The 16,890-nt window shown below is 56.4% G+C and overlaps 1 protein-coding gene across 1 annotated transcript; it reads left to right on the forward strand.

The window, feature by feature from the left end:
* Positions 1–294: 294 nt before the first annotated feature.
* Positions 295–11,369, forward strand: CDC37 (cell division cycle 37, HSP90 cochaperone). The gene is made up of 8 exons (XM_037887999.2): positions 295–691; positions 5,698–5,979; positions 6,138–6,243; positions 7,711–7,826; positions 8,466–8,588; positions 9,700–9,882; positions 10,443–10,514; positions 10,844–11,369. Exons 1-8 carry the CDS (start codon positions 590–592, stop codon positions 10,997–10,999), a joined length of 1,140 nt encoding a protein of 379 aa, XP_037743927.1. The 5' UTR covers positions 295–589; the 3' UTR covers positions 11,000–11,369.
* The last annotated feature ends 5,521 nt before the right edge of the window (positions 11,370–16,890 follow it).

Genomic DNA, 16,890 nt, shown 5'->3' on the forward strand with positions numbered 1-16,890 from the left:
CCGCTCCCAGGCCTGGCTCTGCTTGGCGTGCGTAGGCCGGGCGGGGCGGGGGGCAGGGGGCCACGCTGTGGGGGCAGCCCCTGGCACGGCGGGCGCCCCGCTCTCCGTGGGGGTCCTGGGGCTGCCACAGCACCCCCAGCAAAGTGCCATCATCACCGGGGGGGGGCCCTCCCCCACTCTGTGGCTTTGGGAGGTGGCTTCCCCCTCCCTGCACCGTGCACACAGCTGGGCGGGAGCCTTCCGCCCCCTGACCCCTCAGGCCCTATTTGAGGCGCGTAGCCCTTTAAGGCCTACGCCATGTGGGGCGCGGGAGGGGGGACGCATGCGCACTGAGCGGCCGCGGAATCCCGTGCGGTGGCCGAAGTCCTCCTACGCACGCGCAGTAGCACCTGCGGAGAGCCGCCGGCCTCTTCTGCGCATGCGTATCCGGCTGGGGAGTGGGCGCGCCCGGCCTCGGCCCGCGCACGCGCAGTGGCGCGGGCGAAGCCCTTTCCCCTCCCACCGGAAGTGAGTCAGCGCGAGGGCGGAAGCGCCGCGGCGGCTGCGGAGGCTTCCAGAAGGGCCTGGCCGGCGCGGCCCGGGCGGCACCATGGTGGATTACAGCGTCTGGGACCACATCGAGGTGTCCGACGACGAGGATGAGACTCACCCCAACATCGACACGGCCAGCCTCTTCCGCTGGCGCCACCAGGTGCGGCCCGGCCCGGCCAGACCCGGCCCTGCAGAGACCCGGCCCGGGCGGGGTTCCTGCCCCCCCCGCCCGGCCCCAGCCCCCCTCCCCGATAGCCCCCCCCCCAGTGCCACTGTGCTCCCGGCCCGCCCCAGCCCGGCCCCAGCCCCCCTCCCCGATAGCCCCCCCCCAGTGCCACTGTGCTCCCGCCCCCCCCCCCGCCCGGCCCCAGCCCCCCTCCCCGATAGCCCCCCCCAGTGCCACTGTGCTCCCGCCCCCCCCCCCGCCCGGCCCCAGCCCCCCGCCCCGATAGCCCCCCCCCAGTGCCACTGTGCTCCCGCCCCCCCCCCCCGCCCGGCCCCAGCCCCCCTCCCCGATAGCCCCCCCCCAGTGCCACTGTGCTCCCGGCCCGCCCCAGCCCCCGGCCAGCCCCTCTCTCCACCCCCTCGGCCAGCCTCTCCCCAAAACCCCTGCCCCCCCCGCCCCCCCGCCCGGCCCCAGCCCCCCTCCCCGATAGCCCCCCCCCCAGTGCCATTGTGCTCCCGCCCCCCGCCCGGCCCCAGCCCCCCTCCCCGATAGCCCCCCCCCCCCAGTGCCACTGTGCTCCCGCCCCCCCCCCGCCCGGCCCCAACCCCCCTCCCCGATAGCCCCCCCCCCAGTGCCACTGTGCTCCCGCCCCCCCACCCCCCGCCCGGCCCCAGCTCCCCTCCTCGATGGCTCCCGCCCCCCCCCCCCCGCCCGGCCCCAGCCCCCCTCCCCGATAGCCCCCCCCCAGTGCCACTGTGCTCCCGCCCCCCCCCCGCCCGGCCCCAACCCCCCTCCCCGATAGCCCCCCCCCAGTGCCACTGTGCTCCCGGCCCGCCCCCGCCCGGCCCCAACCCCCCGCCCCGATAGCCCCCCCCCCGTGCCACTGTGCTCCCGGCCCGCCCCAGCCCCCGGCCAGCCCCTCTCTCCACCCCCTCGGCCAGCCTCTCCCCAAAACCCCTGCCCCCCCCCCCCCCCCGCCCGGCCCCAGCCCCCCTCCCCGATAGCCCCCCCCCCCAGTGCCATTGTGCTCCCGCCCCCCGCCCGGCCCCAGCCCCCCTCCCCGATAGCCCCCCCCCCAGTGCCACTGTGCTCCCGGCCCCCCCCCCGCCCGGCCCCAACCCCCCTCCCCGATAGCCCCCCCCCCCAGTGCCACTGTGCTCCCGCCCCCCCCCCCGCCCGGCCCCAGCTCCCCTCCCCGATAGCTCCCGCCCCCCCCCCCCGCCCGGCCCCAGCCCCCCTCCCCGATAGCCCCCCCCCCCAGTGCCACTGTGCTCCCGCCCCCCCCCCCCGCCCGGCCCCAACCCCCCTCCCCGATAGCCCCCCCCCAGTGCCACTGTGCTCCCGGCCCGCCCCCGCCCGGCCCCAACCCCCCTCCCCGATAGCCCCCCCCCAGTGCCATTGTGCTCCCGGCCCGCCCCAGCCCCCGGCCAGCCCCTCTCTCCCCCCCCTCGGCCAGCCCCTCTCCAAATCCCCTGCCCCAGCGCGCCCGGCGCCGAGACCCCCCGCCCACCCCAGAGCCACTGTGCTCCCAACCTGGGGCCCCTGCCCCAGCTGGGACTTGGCCCCAAGGAATTCCCCCCCCCCCCCCCCCCCCCCCCGGGCTCAGCCCATTGCAGAGACCGGGTTCTGCCGCGGCACTGTTGAGAGAGGAGAGCACTGACCTATTCCCCCTCCCCCCGGGCCGCCCCTCCCCGATAGCCCCTGCCCCTTCATAGAATATCAGGGTTGGAAGGGACCTCAGGAGGTATCTAGTCCAACCCCCTGCTCGAAGCAGGACCAAGTCCCAGTTAAATCATCCCAGCCAGGGCTTTGTCAAGCCTGACCTTAAAAATTTCTAAGGAAGGAGATTCTACCACCTCCCTAGGTAACGCATTCCAGTGTTTCACCACCCTCTTAGTGAAAAAGTTTTTCCTAATCTCCAACTTAAACCTCCCCCACTGCAACTTGAGACCATTACTCCTCGTTCTGTCATCTGCTACCACTGAGAATAGTCTAGAACCATCCTCTCTGGAACCACCTCTCAGGTAGTTGAAAGCAGCTATCAAATCCCCCCTCATTCTTCTCTTCTGCAGACTAAACAATCCCAGCTCCCTCAGCCTCTCCTCATAAGTCATGTGCTCTAGACCCCTAATCATTTTTGTTGCCCTTCGCTGGACTCTCTCCAATTTATCCACATCCTTCTTGTAGTGTGGGGCCCAAAACTGGACACAGTACTCCAGATGAGGCCTCACCCATGTCGAATAGAGGGGAACGATCACGTCCCTCGATCTGCTCGCTATGCCCCTACTTATACATCCCAAAATGCCATTGGCCTTCTTGGCAACAAGGGCACACTGCTGACTCATATCCAGCTTCTCGTCCACTGTCACCCCTAGGTCCTTTTCCGCAGAACTGCTACCTAGCCTTTCGGTCCCTAGTCTGTAGCGGTGCCATTGTGCCCCCCCCCCCGCCAGCCCCTCTGCTCCTGTCCCAGCCCCTCCCCGATAGCCCCTGCCCCTTCCCCCCCGCCCCCTCCCCCCGGCCAGCCCCCCTGCCCCAGCCCCAAGGAAAAGCTTGCTAGGTCTGGAACAGGCTTCCCAAGGGAGTTTGTGGATTCCACATCATTGGAGGGTTTTAAGAACAGATGGACATACACCAGTCAGGGATGGTCTAGGGTTACTTGGTCTTGTCTCAGCGCAGGGGGCTGGACTTGGTGACCTCTTAAGGTCCCTTCCAGCCTGATCTTTCTATGATTTTGTTTTATCAGGAGATCTGTGATCCTCCAGTGGAGGGCTGATTTATATTCCCTTAGTACAGAAAGAGAAATGGAGGCACAGAGCAGGGAAGGGAATCGCCTGCAATGGTGCAGCAAAGCAGGAGTAGTGTCTGGACTACAACTCAGGAGTCCTGACTGCGAGTCCAAGAGGAAACCCTGGGGCTTACTGTCTCCATATGCTCTCTTGTGAAACCCCAGGAAGCTGTCTGGGCAGAAATCCATTCCCCAGTCTCCCAGTAAGTTTCTCCACCACAGCCAGTCTGCACTTGGGAGCCAACAGAAAGGAAAACCAATGTCATGGCCTTAACTGACTCTGATACCAGTAACACCAGTGTGCAGGTGCTGTAGTGGATACTAGCCAACAGACTAAAGCCTCAGACAGGCAGGTGTGGTAAGACACTCTACTAAGTCCCCATGTATTTGTAACTGGTTCCAGTTTAACAGATGAGGCATTGAGTCAGCCTTATCTGCCTTCTTTAGGGAATAAATGAGCTCTGGATGCAGTGTGTGTGAATGCAAAGGCTTAGTTTCTAATGCATCACCTGTCAGTCACCTTTTATTGGGGTTGGGAACCCACCCTGTTGGCTTAGGGAGTTCTGATCTTCTTTGAGTGGCAAACACTGGGGAAAATCCAGTTTTATTCTGGATAAGATGGGGGCTGTTCACCTCTGCTGCATATGTGGTATAGATACCAAGATCGACCAGTCTCTCAAAGGTCCTAGAATGTTGGCAGTGCACTTTGCCTTTTCTCCTTCCCTGGGGAATTCCAGGGATTTGAGAAGGGAATGCGATGCTGAGGTCCAATAATGATTCTGTCACTCACTCGTGCTGAGCAACTCATTTCATTTCCCCTGCCTCAGTTTCCCTATCTGTAAAATGGGGATAATACCTGTTAGAGGGAGCTGCGGTGGGGGAAGCTGAAGTTTTGATGGCTAATTGAGGAGTGTTTTGGTAATCTAAAGCACTACGTAAGTACTGGGAGACAATGGAGAAATAAACTGTGATCTTTTTCAAACCCTCCTTCCCTGAGTGTTGTGCATCCCTACTTTGAGAGCGCATGTGCAGTGTGAGTAACTGTATCTCAGCTAGGGTGTTCTTCCTCCAGACTAGCATGTTATGCCCAGGAAGGATCTCTGCTCCATGTGGAGAAATAAATGTTTTTCTCCACATGGAGAGGAAAATGGGAATTCAGCTTTTGTTTTCCAGGCTCAGAGGGGGAAGAAATTGTTCTCCAACAGCCACAGCAAGAGCCATATCCAATCAACAGCAAACAAAATCCTAAGGATCTTAGAACCCTCTTGAAAACATAACACAGCAAATGTGTTCACTAGTTAACTGTTGGGTCTCTGGAAGGAAGGCAGCATTAGGATGCCTATAGCTAGGACACACAGACTGAAACAGAACAGGGGGCAAATTTGAGTTGAATGTCAAAGGAATCTCCAACACTATCGGCCTAAGGGAGGTGGTAGAAACTCCATTGCTTGAGGCGGTTGCACCTAGATTAGACTAAAGATTGTACAATAGTGAAGAGCCCTGCCCTGGCCTGTGAGGGTGGATGACATGGGGATCAATAGGTCTCTTCCACCTCTTAATTTTCAGCTAGTACAAATTGATACTGCAGAGGAGAGGAACGTTCATTCTCCTGCTTCTGGGTTAACACTGATTTCCTGCATCGCGTGCTCTGTCGAGCATAATTGGAGTCTCTGCAGATGTGCCAAGCCCTCGGGAAACTCTGACTACTAAGTGGCACTGAGCTCTCATTTAGCAGCACAGGGTGGCTGTGTGTGTGAGAATGTCAGTGCAGCACAGAAGAGAGACAGCTAAAAAGTCTGATTAAACCATAAGGCTCCTACAGGCTAGTTGCAATGAGTGAGAGGCTGAAGGTTCAGCTCTCTACAGAGGCAAGAAATTAGCCACGCACTCAGTGGTACTGGGATTAAGCGAAAAGTCGATGAGTTGGGAAGCGTGATAGTGCAGGTAGGCTAACCCTTCTCTGGCACAGAAAATACTGTCTTGTTGGTGTAATGTAATTCAGCATGTCAATTACTGTTCTGTTAGATCCTATCAGGGTTCGAATCAGCCCAACGATCATCTCCTGTGTGTGGTACACGAGACGAGGAGAGGGTTCCCAGTGTTACTCAAACTGTCTGTACTCTCCTCTTTGCCAGCGAATCAGTTGGCTCTTCTATTCCAAGAGCAAGTGATGAAGAGTACTTTAAAAAAAGCTGTAAATTGATATCTGCAGGCCCGAGTGGAGAGGATGGAGCAGTTCCAGAAGGAGAAAGAAGAGCTGGATAAAGGATGCAGGGAATGCAAACGGAAACTAGCCGAGTGCCAGAAGAAAATGAAGGAGCTGGAGGTGGCAGACGCGGTGAGCGGGAAAGGGGAGCTGCAGAGACTTCAGGCCGAAGCGCAGCAGCTGAGAAAAGAAGAGAAAAGCTGGGAAAAGAAGATCGAGGAGCTGAGGAAGAAGGAGAAGAACATGCCTTGGAACGTGGACACCCTGAGCAAAGACGGCTTCAGCAAGGTTGGTCTGAAGGGTGCCTGGTGAGGGGAAGGAGCTGCGTGGGTTTCTGGCTGGGGAAGCTGCCTTGCAAACATGGCATCAGAGTAGGTGTGCTGGAACCACAGCTGGCGATGCAGCAGCACCATGAACCAGCCTCCTTTCTCTCTGTGTCTCTGCAGAGTGTTTTCAACGTCAAACCCGAAGAGGACGACGAATCGGAGGAACAAAAAGAGAAGAAACACAAGACGTTCGTGGAGAAGTACGAGAAGCAGATCAAACACTTTGGTAAGTTAGCCAGCTGCAAGTGCAGTGCTCTCTGGCAGTCTAGGCGATGAAAGCTTCAGAAGTCCCTCTTGACCTAGAAAAGGGCTCTGGGTTAGCGAGGCTGTGAGAGACTCTTCCAGCAGGGTGAGGGAAGTGACCACAACATAGTTGGATTCCCTGCTACCTGGGTCATGTCCACAATACCTGTCTTCTCCCGTGCTGTAGACTTAGAAAGGAAAGAACATGCAGTTGGAGAGACCCATGTGCAGTGTGGGGTAGCGGAGTGTTCTCAGCTGGGGGTCCCTGCCTCCTTTCAGAACCATGTGTAAAAGGCACCAATAAGCCAGAGGTCTCCTAACACAGCCCACTCCTGGGGCTTGTTTTTATCCTTAACTTCACTTACAAAGCCCTGCTGCAGGACTGTATGAACCAACATCCAGCTGTAGCATGTAGGCTCTTCTCTTGAGTCCCACCCCCGACTTCGCTGGACCTTCTCTGCCTCCTCCTAACTCTTCACTACTTCAATCATTCTGAATTGGAGCTTTTCTCAGGTGCCCTTCACCAGAACTCTGGAGCTGCTCACTTACTAGTGCATCTATCCGCCCCACAGTCCTGGGGTAGGGAAGGGTTATCCCCATTTTACAGAGGTGGATCTCAAGTACAAAGGGATGAAGTGACTTAGCCAGGATCACATGGAGAGTCTGGCGGAGCCAAGAAATGACCCCAGATTTCTTGAGTCCCAATCTAGTGCCTTCCCACAGGCCTGTCTTTTCTTATGAGACCCTCTTGGTCCAATTGGTCAGGCGAGTCAGCAGGTTAGCTCTATGTTGCCACATCATTGGGTCCTGCACTGGATTCTGCCTTCATAATCCTGCTGCTTGGATACCAAAGTCATAGGCCTCTAATAAATACGCTTGGTAAATTCAGCTGGGTGTTCTTCGGTTAAATTCCTACAACGCTTCTGTCCCACCCACCCCATCTAAAGACAGCACACCCTGCCTTCATTTGGGCTGTTCCTGTGAAATGCAGCCAGGAGGAGAAGTTAATCCACTGTCCCGTGTTTGATCTGTCCTAGGTACGTAGGTGGCCCCTTGACCTTGTAGATGGTGAGGTGCTCAGATACCAAAAGAGCCTCTCATGAGGGAGCCTACTGCTACTGGCTTAGCTGCACAGATAGAGAGCTGAGGCACAAAGGCCCAGATCCTCCGGGGTGTTTACCTAAATACCTAATACTAAGTGACTTGGCCAAGGTCACACGCACAACCTGGAGCAGAAGAGGGAATTGAACCCAGGTCTCCCTATCACAGGCGAGTGCCCTGACCACACCACCATCTTTCCCCTCCAGCAGGCGGAATCCTGCCTCCTAAAGTACCGCTGATCCTCTCTAGCCCTGTCCAGGCTCCGCAACGGCTTTGTGGGTGGGCTCTTCTCTCTGACCATGTGGCAAGGTGACTGTCTGCTGTTAACTGGGGCTCTCCTGCTTTGAAGGGATGCTGCGGCGCTGGGACGACAGCCAGAAGTATCTATCTGATAACCCGCATCTGGTGTGTGAGGAGACCGCCAATTACCTGGTCATCTGGTGCATTGATCTGGAAGTGGAAGAGGTGAGGCTGCTGTGTTTCCCCAGGAGCTGTGACTGCAGCTGATAGCAGCGAGGAATAAATCCCAGGTGCCCTGCTGAGTTCTGACCCATTCATGTTTGTGGTGGGCCAAACTCTTTTCCATTAGAATCCCTTCCCTAATGGACACCTCATGGCATAGTGAACCCGTGCTGGGGGAACGAGACCCGGAAAGCGTGTACCCAAGCGGCTCCATGCCGCGCTCGTGCATTAGTTTCCCCTGTCAGTACTGTTGTCCCAGCAGCTGTTCATCTGATCCACTAGCTGCTCATTCTCTTCCTGAGTCAGCCTTGGTTGTCTTGTGACCAGCTGCCCCCCGCGGAGCCAGTGTCTCTTTCAAAGACGGCCTCCTCCGTTTGCTTTAAAGATGGCGCTGACATTTGAGAAATCCTGGCAGCTGAGTCTGGAAGGGAATGGGCCAAGGGCTCAGACTGCAGCGGACTCGCTTGTCATGGCTCTCTGCCAGCCAGTGTCTTCTTCCCACTGCCTCCCTGAGTAACGAGGGGCAAGGCTGCGGTGGCTGGCGTCTCGGGGTCTGTCAGAATTTGAGCACGCCCTCAGCTGGCAATGCACCGCACAGCACGGTCCTTAGAGCCACAGGTGCCTTTCTCTTCCGCCTCCTAGAAACACGCCCTGATGGAGCAGGTCGCCCATCAGACCATCGTGATGCAGTTCATCCTAGAGCTGGCCAAGAGCCTGAAGGTGGACCCCAGAGCTTGTTTTAGACAGTTCTTCACCAAAATCAAGGTGAGTTCCAAGTCCCCTTCAGCTGTGCTGTTTTCTCCCCATTTCCTCCTCTCACAGGTGGCCTGAAGTCAGGAGGAATGCGGTGGACAGTGTGGAACTCCCTGCTGTCGAGTGTTGGTTAGGTCAGGAATTTAGCAAGATTCCAAGAGGGAGTGGACACACGGATTCCCAGAATATCCCAAATTCGAACAGTTACTGCTAAGGATACAAACCTGCTTCAGGGTTTGAGACAGCCTCTATTAGAAGTTAAGAAGAGATCTTCGTGAGGCAAATTACCCCATGTCTACATCCTGTGTGGTTTCTCGCACTGTCCTCTGCAGCTTCTGATTCTGGCCACTGTCAGAGACAAGCTACTGCGCTATGTGGACCTTAGATCTGAGCCAGTCTGGCAATTCCGATACCACGTGGTGACATCCTTCTTCGTTCTCAGTCTGCCCTCTCTGTAGAGAGGGGGCCCAAGGCCCACTCAGGAGTGAGGTTTAAATACAGTCTGACTTTTGCCCAGCTTCCCATGGCCAGCTCTCTGGCTCAGTAGTGTGAGGTGTGGCTGGGGTCACCACTGTGGCTAATAGCTAGAGCTGAAGATCCTTCTCCTTTGTTACTGGGCCATCTGAAAGACACTTGGGGAGCTGCCTCCTGAGAGCTCTGTGCCCAGAGGGCCCCAAGCTCGGAGAACATATTGGACTGTAAGTTTTATCCCTCCTACTTGCTGGACTTTTTCCTGCCACCTGTTGCTTGTGCCCTGCCATCGCCTGCCTGTGTATTTGTGGTGCTGTGCTTGCTCCCACGGCAATGGGTTGTGGGGACGCCGCAGGAGGAGAGTGTCAGTCTGTCACAAATGCTTCTGAGCTGTCCGTCCTCCTGCAGCAGGTGGCTTTTAATGAAGGAAGCACGTGGGCTAATAGGCAGCACTTCCCCTCCCCCCAGCCCTGCAATTAGCCTGATTGAATGGGGGCGTGGCTACACTGGCACACTCTAGCCTGAGCATGGGGGTGTGTAATCTGGGTTCGGCCACGGCTCTCGTGCCTGGCTGGATCCTGTGCCATCTTGGCTCCTTCGTTAACATTCTGGCCTCTGACTCTGCTACCCTGCTTCTCCCTGCTCGTTGCAGACGGCCGATCAGCAGTACATGGAGGGGTTCACCGACGAGCTGGAGGCCTTCAAGGAGCGGGTGAGAGGCCGCGCCAAGGTGCGCATCGAGAAAGCCATGAAAGAGTATGAAGAGGAGGAGCGGCAGAAACGACTGGGCCCAGGCGGGCTGGATCCCGTGGAGGTGTACGAATCCCTCCCGGCTGTGAGTAGCCTGATCGCTGAGCAGCAGGTGCCTTGCGCTCTAAGCAAGAGCAGCTGGTGTCGATCTCGCATCCTGGCTCCCACTGAAAAGGGTTTCCTTCCCACGCCCTATCCTGTCTAGAGTACTTATCTGGCCCCATTCTCTGAGCAGCTCAGACGCTCTGATGCGTTTATTCCCCCCACCCCCCAGGTCAGAAAGCCCTGTCCCCATTTTACAGTTGGGGCACTGAGGCATAGGGAGACTGTGACTTACCCAAGTCTGACAGAGCAGGGAAGTGAACCCAGGTCTTCCAAGCCCCCAGGCTAGTGTCCTGGCCACTGCACCACCCTCCAAGGGAGGTGGGCAAGGTGGCATTCCTCCATGCCCCGGGGCATGGGGGGGGCACTGCGGAGTGCCTCCGGGTGCCTGAGCCAAGCGCACAGTCTCCGCTGCCTTCCTAGGCCTTGTCTCCTGGCTGAGCGGGAGCACGAGACGTGAGCTCCTGGGCGCTGTCTATTGCATGGGGCTGTGGAAGGGGCCATGTCCCGACCAGCTCACCGTGCTGCCCTCTCCTCCCCCAGGAGCTGCAAAAGTGTTTCGATTCGAAAGACGTTCAGATGCTGCAGGATGCAATCAGCAAAATGGAGCCGGCGGTGAGTATGCCTTGGGTGGGGAGGACACGGGGCCTAGGTGAAGGCCGAGAGTGCCTAGCTCTTGAGGCACGGGAGGAGAGCCATCAGCTTTCTGTTGCTGTGAATTGGGGTCCGTTCCCAGGCACATTATCGCATCTTCCTGCGTAGCTATTGGCTTCTTCCCAAGTCACTGATCTCCAGCCAACCAAGTGGCAATGGGCCCTTGGCTGAAGGCTGCAATGCAGTGTCTGGCAGGGGATGGAGGTGGGCTTTGGGAGCTCTGGGAGGAAGCAGAGACCCGTGGGGCGAGTGCTGGGCTAAAATCCCTTCGCCCATGCTCTGCGTTCCAGGAAGCCAAGTACCACATGCAGCGTTGCATCGATTCTGGGCTCTGGGTGCCAAATGCCAAGACGGCGGAGGGAGCGGAGAAGGGAGGTGAGGAGGCGGAGGCTGTCTACGAGGAGGTCACGAAGGAGAGCAGCGAGGAGGAGAAAGGAAACCCATGAACTACTGCTGGAAATGCGTAAAGCAGACTGTCCCCTCACCTCTCCCCCACTGCCACCACCCTACCCCCTCTCGCCTTCCTCTCTCACCCAATTATCCCTCAGGATGACACATGCTTTACACACGTAGACACTTTGTGAATGTGTGAGCTGCTTGCTGGCTCTTTGTATCCAACCCCAAGCCCTGGGCTGCCTTGGGGGAGCAGCCGGAAGCCCCTGTATTCGCACTGGGGCCGTCCCAGTCAGTTACTCTAGGGACTTGGCATGGCCGTTTAGGTTCTAGGCCTCCCTCTGGTCAGAGTTACAGATGTGCCGTTGTATCTTTTCTGTTGGTAGCCAGTACGGCTATTACACGAATAAAGAGATTGAAGGAGCTGAGCGTGGCACGCACTTGCTGGGGGCAGAGTCGTGGAAGCTGCTGTGCTTTTGTCGTGGCTTCTGAAAAGAGAGAAATTGACCTAAAAAGTTGTCCCCGGTGCTGGGAGTTACGTTGCAGGCCAGCCTGAAGGCATTGGCCTTCCCTAGTCTGCAGGAGCCCTTGGTGGCCAAAACAAACTGTATGGGCTGCCGTGGCACCTGGCAGGGCCTGCAGGCCAACACACCAGCCAACCTGCACCTTGGGTAGCTCCTGTGCCACCTGGGCCATCTCCCGGTGTGCGCTCCGGGGCCTGGTGGAGCGGGCTGTGCTGTGAATGTGCCCAAGGCTTCGGCCCAGCTCTGCTGACCGTCACTGTGCGTGAGCAGTCTCTCACTTTCCTTACCAGCTGCCTGTCTCTGTCCAGCCCTGTCCCGTGCTGAGGGTGACGGTTTCACCGTAGGGCCGCGGAGTGACACCCTACATTGATGGGGACGCACAGCTGAGCCCATGCATCTGTCTGCTCCCTGGGTAGCCATGAGAGCGGGGCTTGGCCACGCTGTGCCCAGTGGCTCTGTTATTTCTGGTGCTGCTGTGAACTTCTCCAGTGCCAAGCTCTGTTTCTTCTGCAGGTGGCTCAGTGCCCCAGCACTCAGAAGGGCAGTGGGTAACCGCCCTGCTTTGCCGCATTCAAAGGGGGAGCAGCCCTAGGGAGTGCCATGGTAGAATGGCACAAGGCAAAATCCACCTGAATTTTTAACAGGCAAATCCCGTGCCCAGGTGTGGCAAAGCAGGGAGTTGGCAGTAGAATATCAATGGGCTTAGGAGTGCCAGTTTGACTCTGGTCCAGCTGGGATCACGCTGTGCTGACGCCGCACCGAAACTTCCTTATGCAATTCCTTGGCCTTGGGCCAGGCCTTCCCAGCGCGTGGGAAGGGCTTGGGTGTTAGGCCCAGGTTCTGCTGGTTCCCCCCGATACTAACTGCCCAAGGAGGTGGGCTGCAGATGGGGGGACCCTGGGTCTTCTAGCTGGAGTGCTTCATTTCCTGCATTTTCAGAAGCTGTCAGGGAGGGAGACAACTCTGACTGAATAAAGGCATTGATTATCCGATTCCCTAGCTTTGGCTGGGACTCCATGTACTACGGAATGCAGTCGCTGTTGTGTTCCCAGAGCTAAGCAGTGCGGGTGGGGGGAGGAAGGTTGAGGGGGAAATATATGTATAAAGGATTTGGGGGTGCGCGCGCACAATTCTGAGCGAAATGCTGGACAAGTGACCAGCTTGTTAAGTGGTGTGTCCCCTGGCTTGGGTGTGGTAGGTAGGTACTAGCAATAGCTGTGGGGACAGATCCCTGGGCAAGTGTTTTTCCCTTCTCTGCTTCCATTTCCCCATCTGTAAAATGGAGATACAATGTTCTCTGCCCTGCCTTAACTTCCCGGCATGAAGGCCCTGTGGAAAGCGTGACCGGTCCCAGTGTGAGAGTGGAAAACATGCAGTGCTACAAATCAACACCCCACGAGCCACATGGCAAGGGCTGTGCCCAGAGACCGAAAACCTGCTTTTAAAAGTTCTCAGGCCCTTCTTGGAGCCAGACGGGGGTCTGCTTGGTGATAGCATGAGCCTTGGCATGAAGAGTGACATACCAGCACGGTCTGGGAGACATGATCCAAATCTGCCTTCACACATCACTCCTGGGGGGGTTCAGGCTGGAGGATCCAGCAGTGGTGAGTGAGCGGAACGGCGGCCCAGCCAGCGTGACGCAGACCAAGAGCTTGCCTTTGTGCCTGCCAGGTCAGAAAGGGCACTGACAGGCACGTGCAGTGGTGGCCCTAGACGGACGCAGATTAAGCAATTGCTGGGGGCCCCAATGTAGTAGTACCCCCGAAACACCATTCATCTTATTTAATTTGGGCTTTTTAACATGTATTTAGTAGATGTTGATGTGGGGTTTTTTTGTTTGTGGAAATAATAGAATGGGAATTTAGAGGGGGTGGGTGAGGTGTAAGGGGGGGTCCCTAAAAACATTGCTGCTTAGACCCCCAATGGGCTAGCACAGCCCTGGGTGTGCACTTGTGAGTGTGTGTGTGTGTGTGTGGCAATAAGGACAATGAAACTGCCTCTCTCTCGGAAGTGAATTTAGTTCTGGTGCAAAGTGCCCAGGTTGACAGTTCTGCTTGTGCCCAGTACAGGTATAACCTGGGCATCAACATGCCGCTGATAAGCGGGGGCATTGGCATAGGAGAGTGAAGCTCTCCGTTAGGAATTGGACTGAATCTCTAGCCTCCAAAGGGTTGTAAAGCGAGGGACTGGCTGGTGGAGTAGCAGGGACAGCCTCTGTCCAGGCAGGGAGGGGTGTGGATGGAGTGCCTGTGTGACATTCAGGCATGTAGCATTGGGCTGGGGGCTGTACGTCATTCAGTGTCCATCACCTTTTGTCTCTGAGTATCTCTGATGAAATGTAGAGTCACAATAGGCAAGTCCAGAGTCTGGCTGTGAGTTCTAGGAAGCTCTTCATGGAGCAGGCTGTTTTGGATGGGAGCTGGGGAGAAGGATGTGAACATCTGTCTGATGATGCCAGAAAAGCTTGATCATAAGGAAGAGGAAGGTTTTGCTGTGTTTCCGAGCAGGCGGTCAGATTCTGGATTCATCTAGTCCCTCTGGAACCTGGTTCCATGGCTGGACCCACTCAACTGAGTATTGTCCCCTCCACTCTCCCACTCCTTGTTCTGTACATTGTTATTTGCATCATCCCAGCGGAGGGCAGCTGTCCGGGCAGCTCTCAGCTGGGGCTGTGGTCTCTAGTGTAGCTGGAACTGGAGCCACTCTCTTCCTTAGTTTTCCCCTCTACGACAGCTGCCTACTCTTCAAGGCCTCTTGTGATTTTTTCCGTCAGGGTTTGAGGGGAGCCGGAGCCAAGACCTTGGTTCTGTGTCATCTCCGTGTTGAGAGATGATGATTCTCTACAGCAGGCTCCTAGCCAGCTTCGGAGAGTCACAAGCAGCTTCAAGCCCTACTTTTCAGTTTTCATCACGGCTTCGCTCTCCACACAAGTACCTCCCCTTTCAGCCTTTCCCTTGATGATATTCCTTGTGGTTTTATAACCTCTCCTATACCAATGGCCTCCATCCCTCCGCGCCCCTGGGGCCTCTTTCTAGATGTGAAAGTGAAGGCAGCTCCTTGCCAGCAGGGTGGGCGGATGTGTGGGTGGCTGTGAAAGTCCTTTGCTCTGTTTGGAATGATTCATGGCCCAATTCCAAACTCAAGAGAAGTTGGGGGAAGAATCACTGAACTGGCAGGAATGTGAAAACTCTGAGGCTCTTTCAGAGCCCGAGGCCCTTCTGTCACTTGCTAGCACTAGTGCTTAGCCAAACATCTGCTCCTCTAATCCAGCCTTTGGCACGACTCTAGCCTGTCTTTTCTATTGGGAACAAGAGCATGGATGAACGTATGAACCTGAATTAGTGGGCTTGAGCCTTTACAATATACCTGCCTAGCTTATTGTTCCTTATTTCTATTATTGTAGTATCTAGGAGCGGCCCCCTTTCCCCTCCCATGGAGCAGGACGCTGCTGTACAAACACAGAACCAAAGGGGGGGGCCCTTTCCCCCAAAAGCAGATGCTCTCAGCATAAGACGAGCCATCAGGTGAGGATAGAGAGGGGTGTACAAGGAAACACTGAGCCGTTGCTGGTCAGCATGACAGGCAGTGCTCTCAACGCACCAGCACAAGACTGATTTATTTTTTTGTCCTCATGCCTACAAGCAAAAGCCAGCTCTTAAGGAGGGCTGTGAGGGAGGCCAATGACCTAGTCTGAGGTCATTCTGCGAGAGCCCGTCCTGCGTAGGAGGGATGGTATGGAAGAAAGCATAAAGGAATTTATTTGCTGCTTGTTCCAGTCTGTCAGTGAACTGTCCCTCTGGCCAGGATGGGCAGGTGGGTTGGTGGGGTCTAAGTCCGAGTTACTTTGGTCTCCATCGCTTAAATCATGCACCCCTTCAGTGCAGGAAGGGATGAATAACCCTGTATTCAACTGCTACACCGTGGAGGCCGGGGAGAAAAGAAAGAACATTGCTGTCTTAGCCAAACTGCAATGCACGTAGTTCTAACATCCTGCCTCTGCTGAGACTTGGCCTCTGCTGGCCTTGCTGATGAACCATGACCAGTTGCTGTCGGACAGTCCAGCTGCAGGTGGAGCTGCTGACAGCCAAGATCTGAGGAACGAGTGGCTGCTAATAGATAATGTCCTTCGTCCGAAGCTCGGTGGGAGTTCTGAGAGCTGAGACATTTACGCTTCTCTTGCTCGGACTGAACTTTCCTGCTACTGTGTATAATAGTTGGATTCACATCTAAGCAGAGCTTCATTGTGGGCAAATTAATAAAATCCACCACCTCTTAATGTCAGGTAGCGGGGGGAGTCGTGTTAGTCTGTATCCACAAAAACAACAAGGAGTCTGGCGGCACCTTAAAGACTAACAGATTTATTTGGGCATAAGCCTTCGAGGGTAAAAAACCCACTTCTTCAGATGCAATTTAATGGTGAAGCTATAATCCAATGCATGACCCTCTCTCTGGGGCTGCTGTAGAATCTCTACTCCTCTCCCTGTAGGCTAAGAGCAGGGCTCACTAGAAACATCTGCTGGCTTAGTTTACCTAACATGTATTTTCCCAGTGATTCACCGTAAGCGCTCCCACCCATCTACTGTGCTGGAAACCCTGACCCTAGAAATGGTAGCTGCACCTTAACAGCTGATCTCTGGTTGCACTAACTCACTGAGTCAGAACAAAGTGTCTTCTCTCGTTCGGTCTGTGGGCCCAAGTGGTCTCGTTTGCACTGCTATAGTCTCTCTATTGTCAATATGGTAACGGACTGGGGCAGGCCGGGCATAAACTCCTTTCTACTTTCTCTGAGAAACTGCAGAACTGGAATTAACTTGCAAACTGGACACCATCAAATTAGGCCTGAAGAAAGACTAGGAGTGGATGGATCACTACAAAAAGTAATTTTCCCCCTGCTGCTACTCACACCTTCTTGTCAACGGTTGGAAATGGGCCACCTGGATTGCATTGGCCTCGTTAGCACTACAAAAGTAATTCACCCCTTCTTGTCTACTGTGGAGACTAGGCCCCTTCCGCCTTAACGGAACTGGCTCGTTAGCACTGACCCCCACCTGGTAAGGCGACGCCCGTCTTTTCACGTGCTATAATATATCTGCTGCTCACTGTATTTTTCACTCCGTGCACCCGATGCAGCGGGCTGTAGCCCCGAAGGCTTGTGCCCCAATAAATGCGCTGGTCTCTAAGGTGCCACGAGGTCTCCTCGCTGTCTGATCTCATGGCTGCGTGCCTCGGTGTTCCCGCCTGTAAAATGGGGACGCTGGACTGCCCGCTGCGGATGGGTGTGCTGACCGCGGAGGTTTGTAAAGGGCTGGGGGGGGGGGCCCTTCCTAAGGGACTGGGCATGAGTCAGCGGGCGTCATTGTTATTGGAAACTCCGCAGCGGGGCGCCCCGGCCCTGAGCGCCGCGCTCGCCGGAGCGGGGA

The sequence above is a fragment of the Chelonia mydas genome, chromosome 20, assembly GCF_015237465.2.
Source record: "Chelonia mydas isolate rCheMyd1 chromosome 20, rCheMyd1.pri.v2, whole genome shotgun sequence".
NCBI lineage: Eukaryota > Metazoa > Chordata > Testudines > Cheloniidae > Chelonia > Chelonia mydas.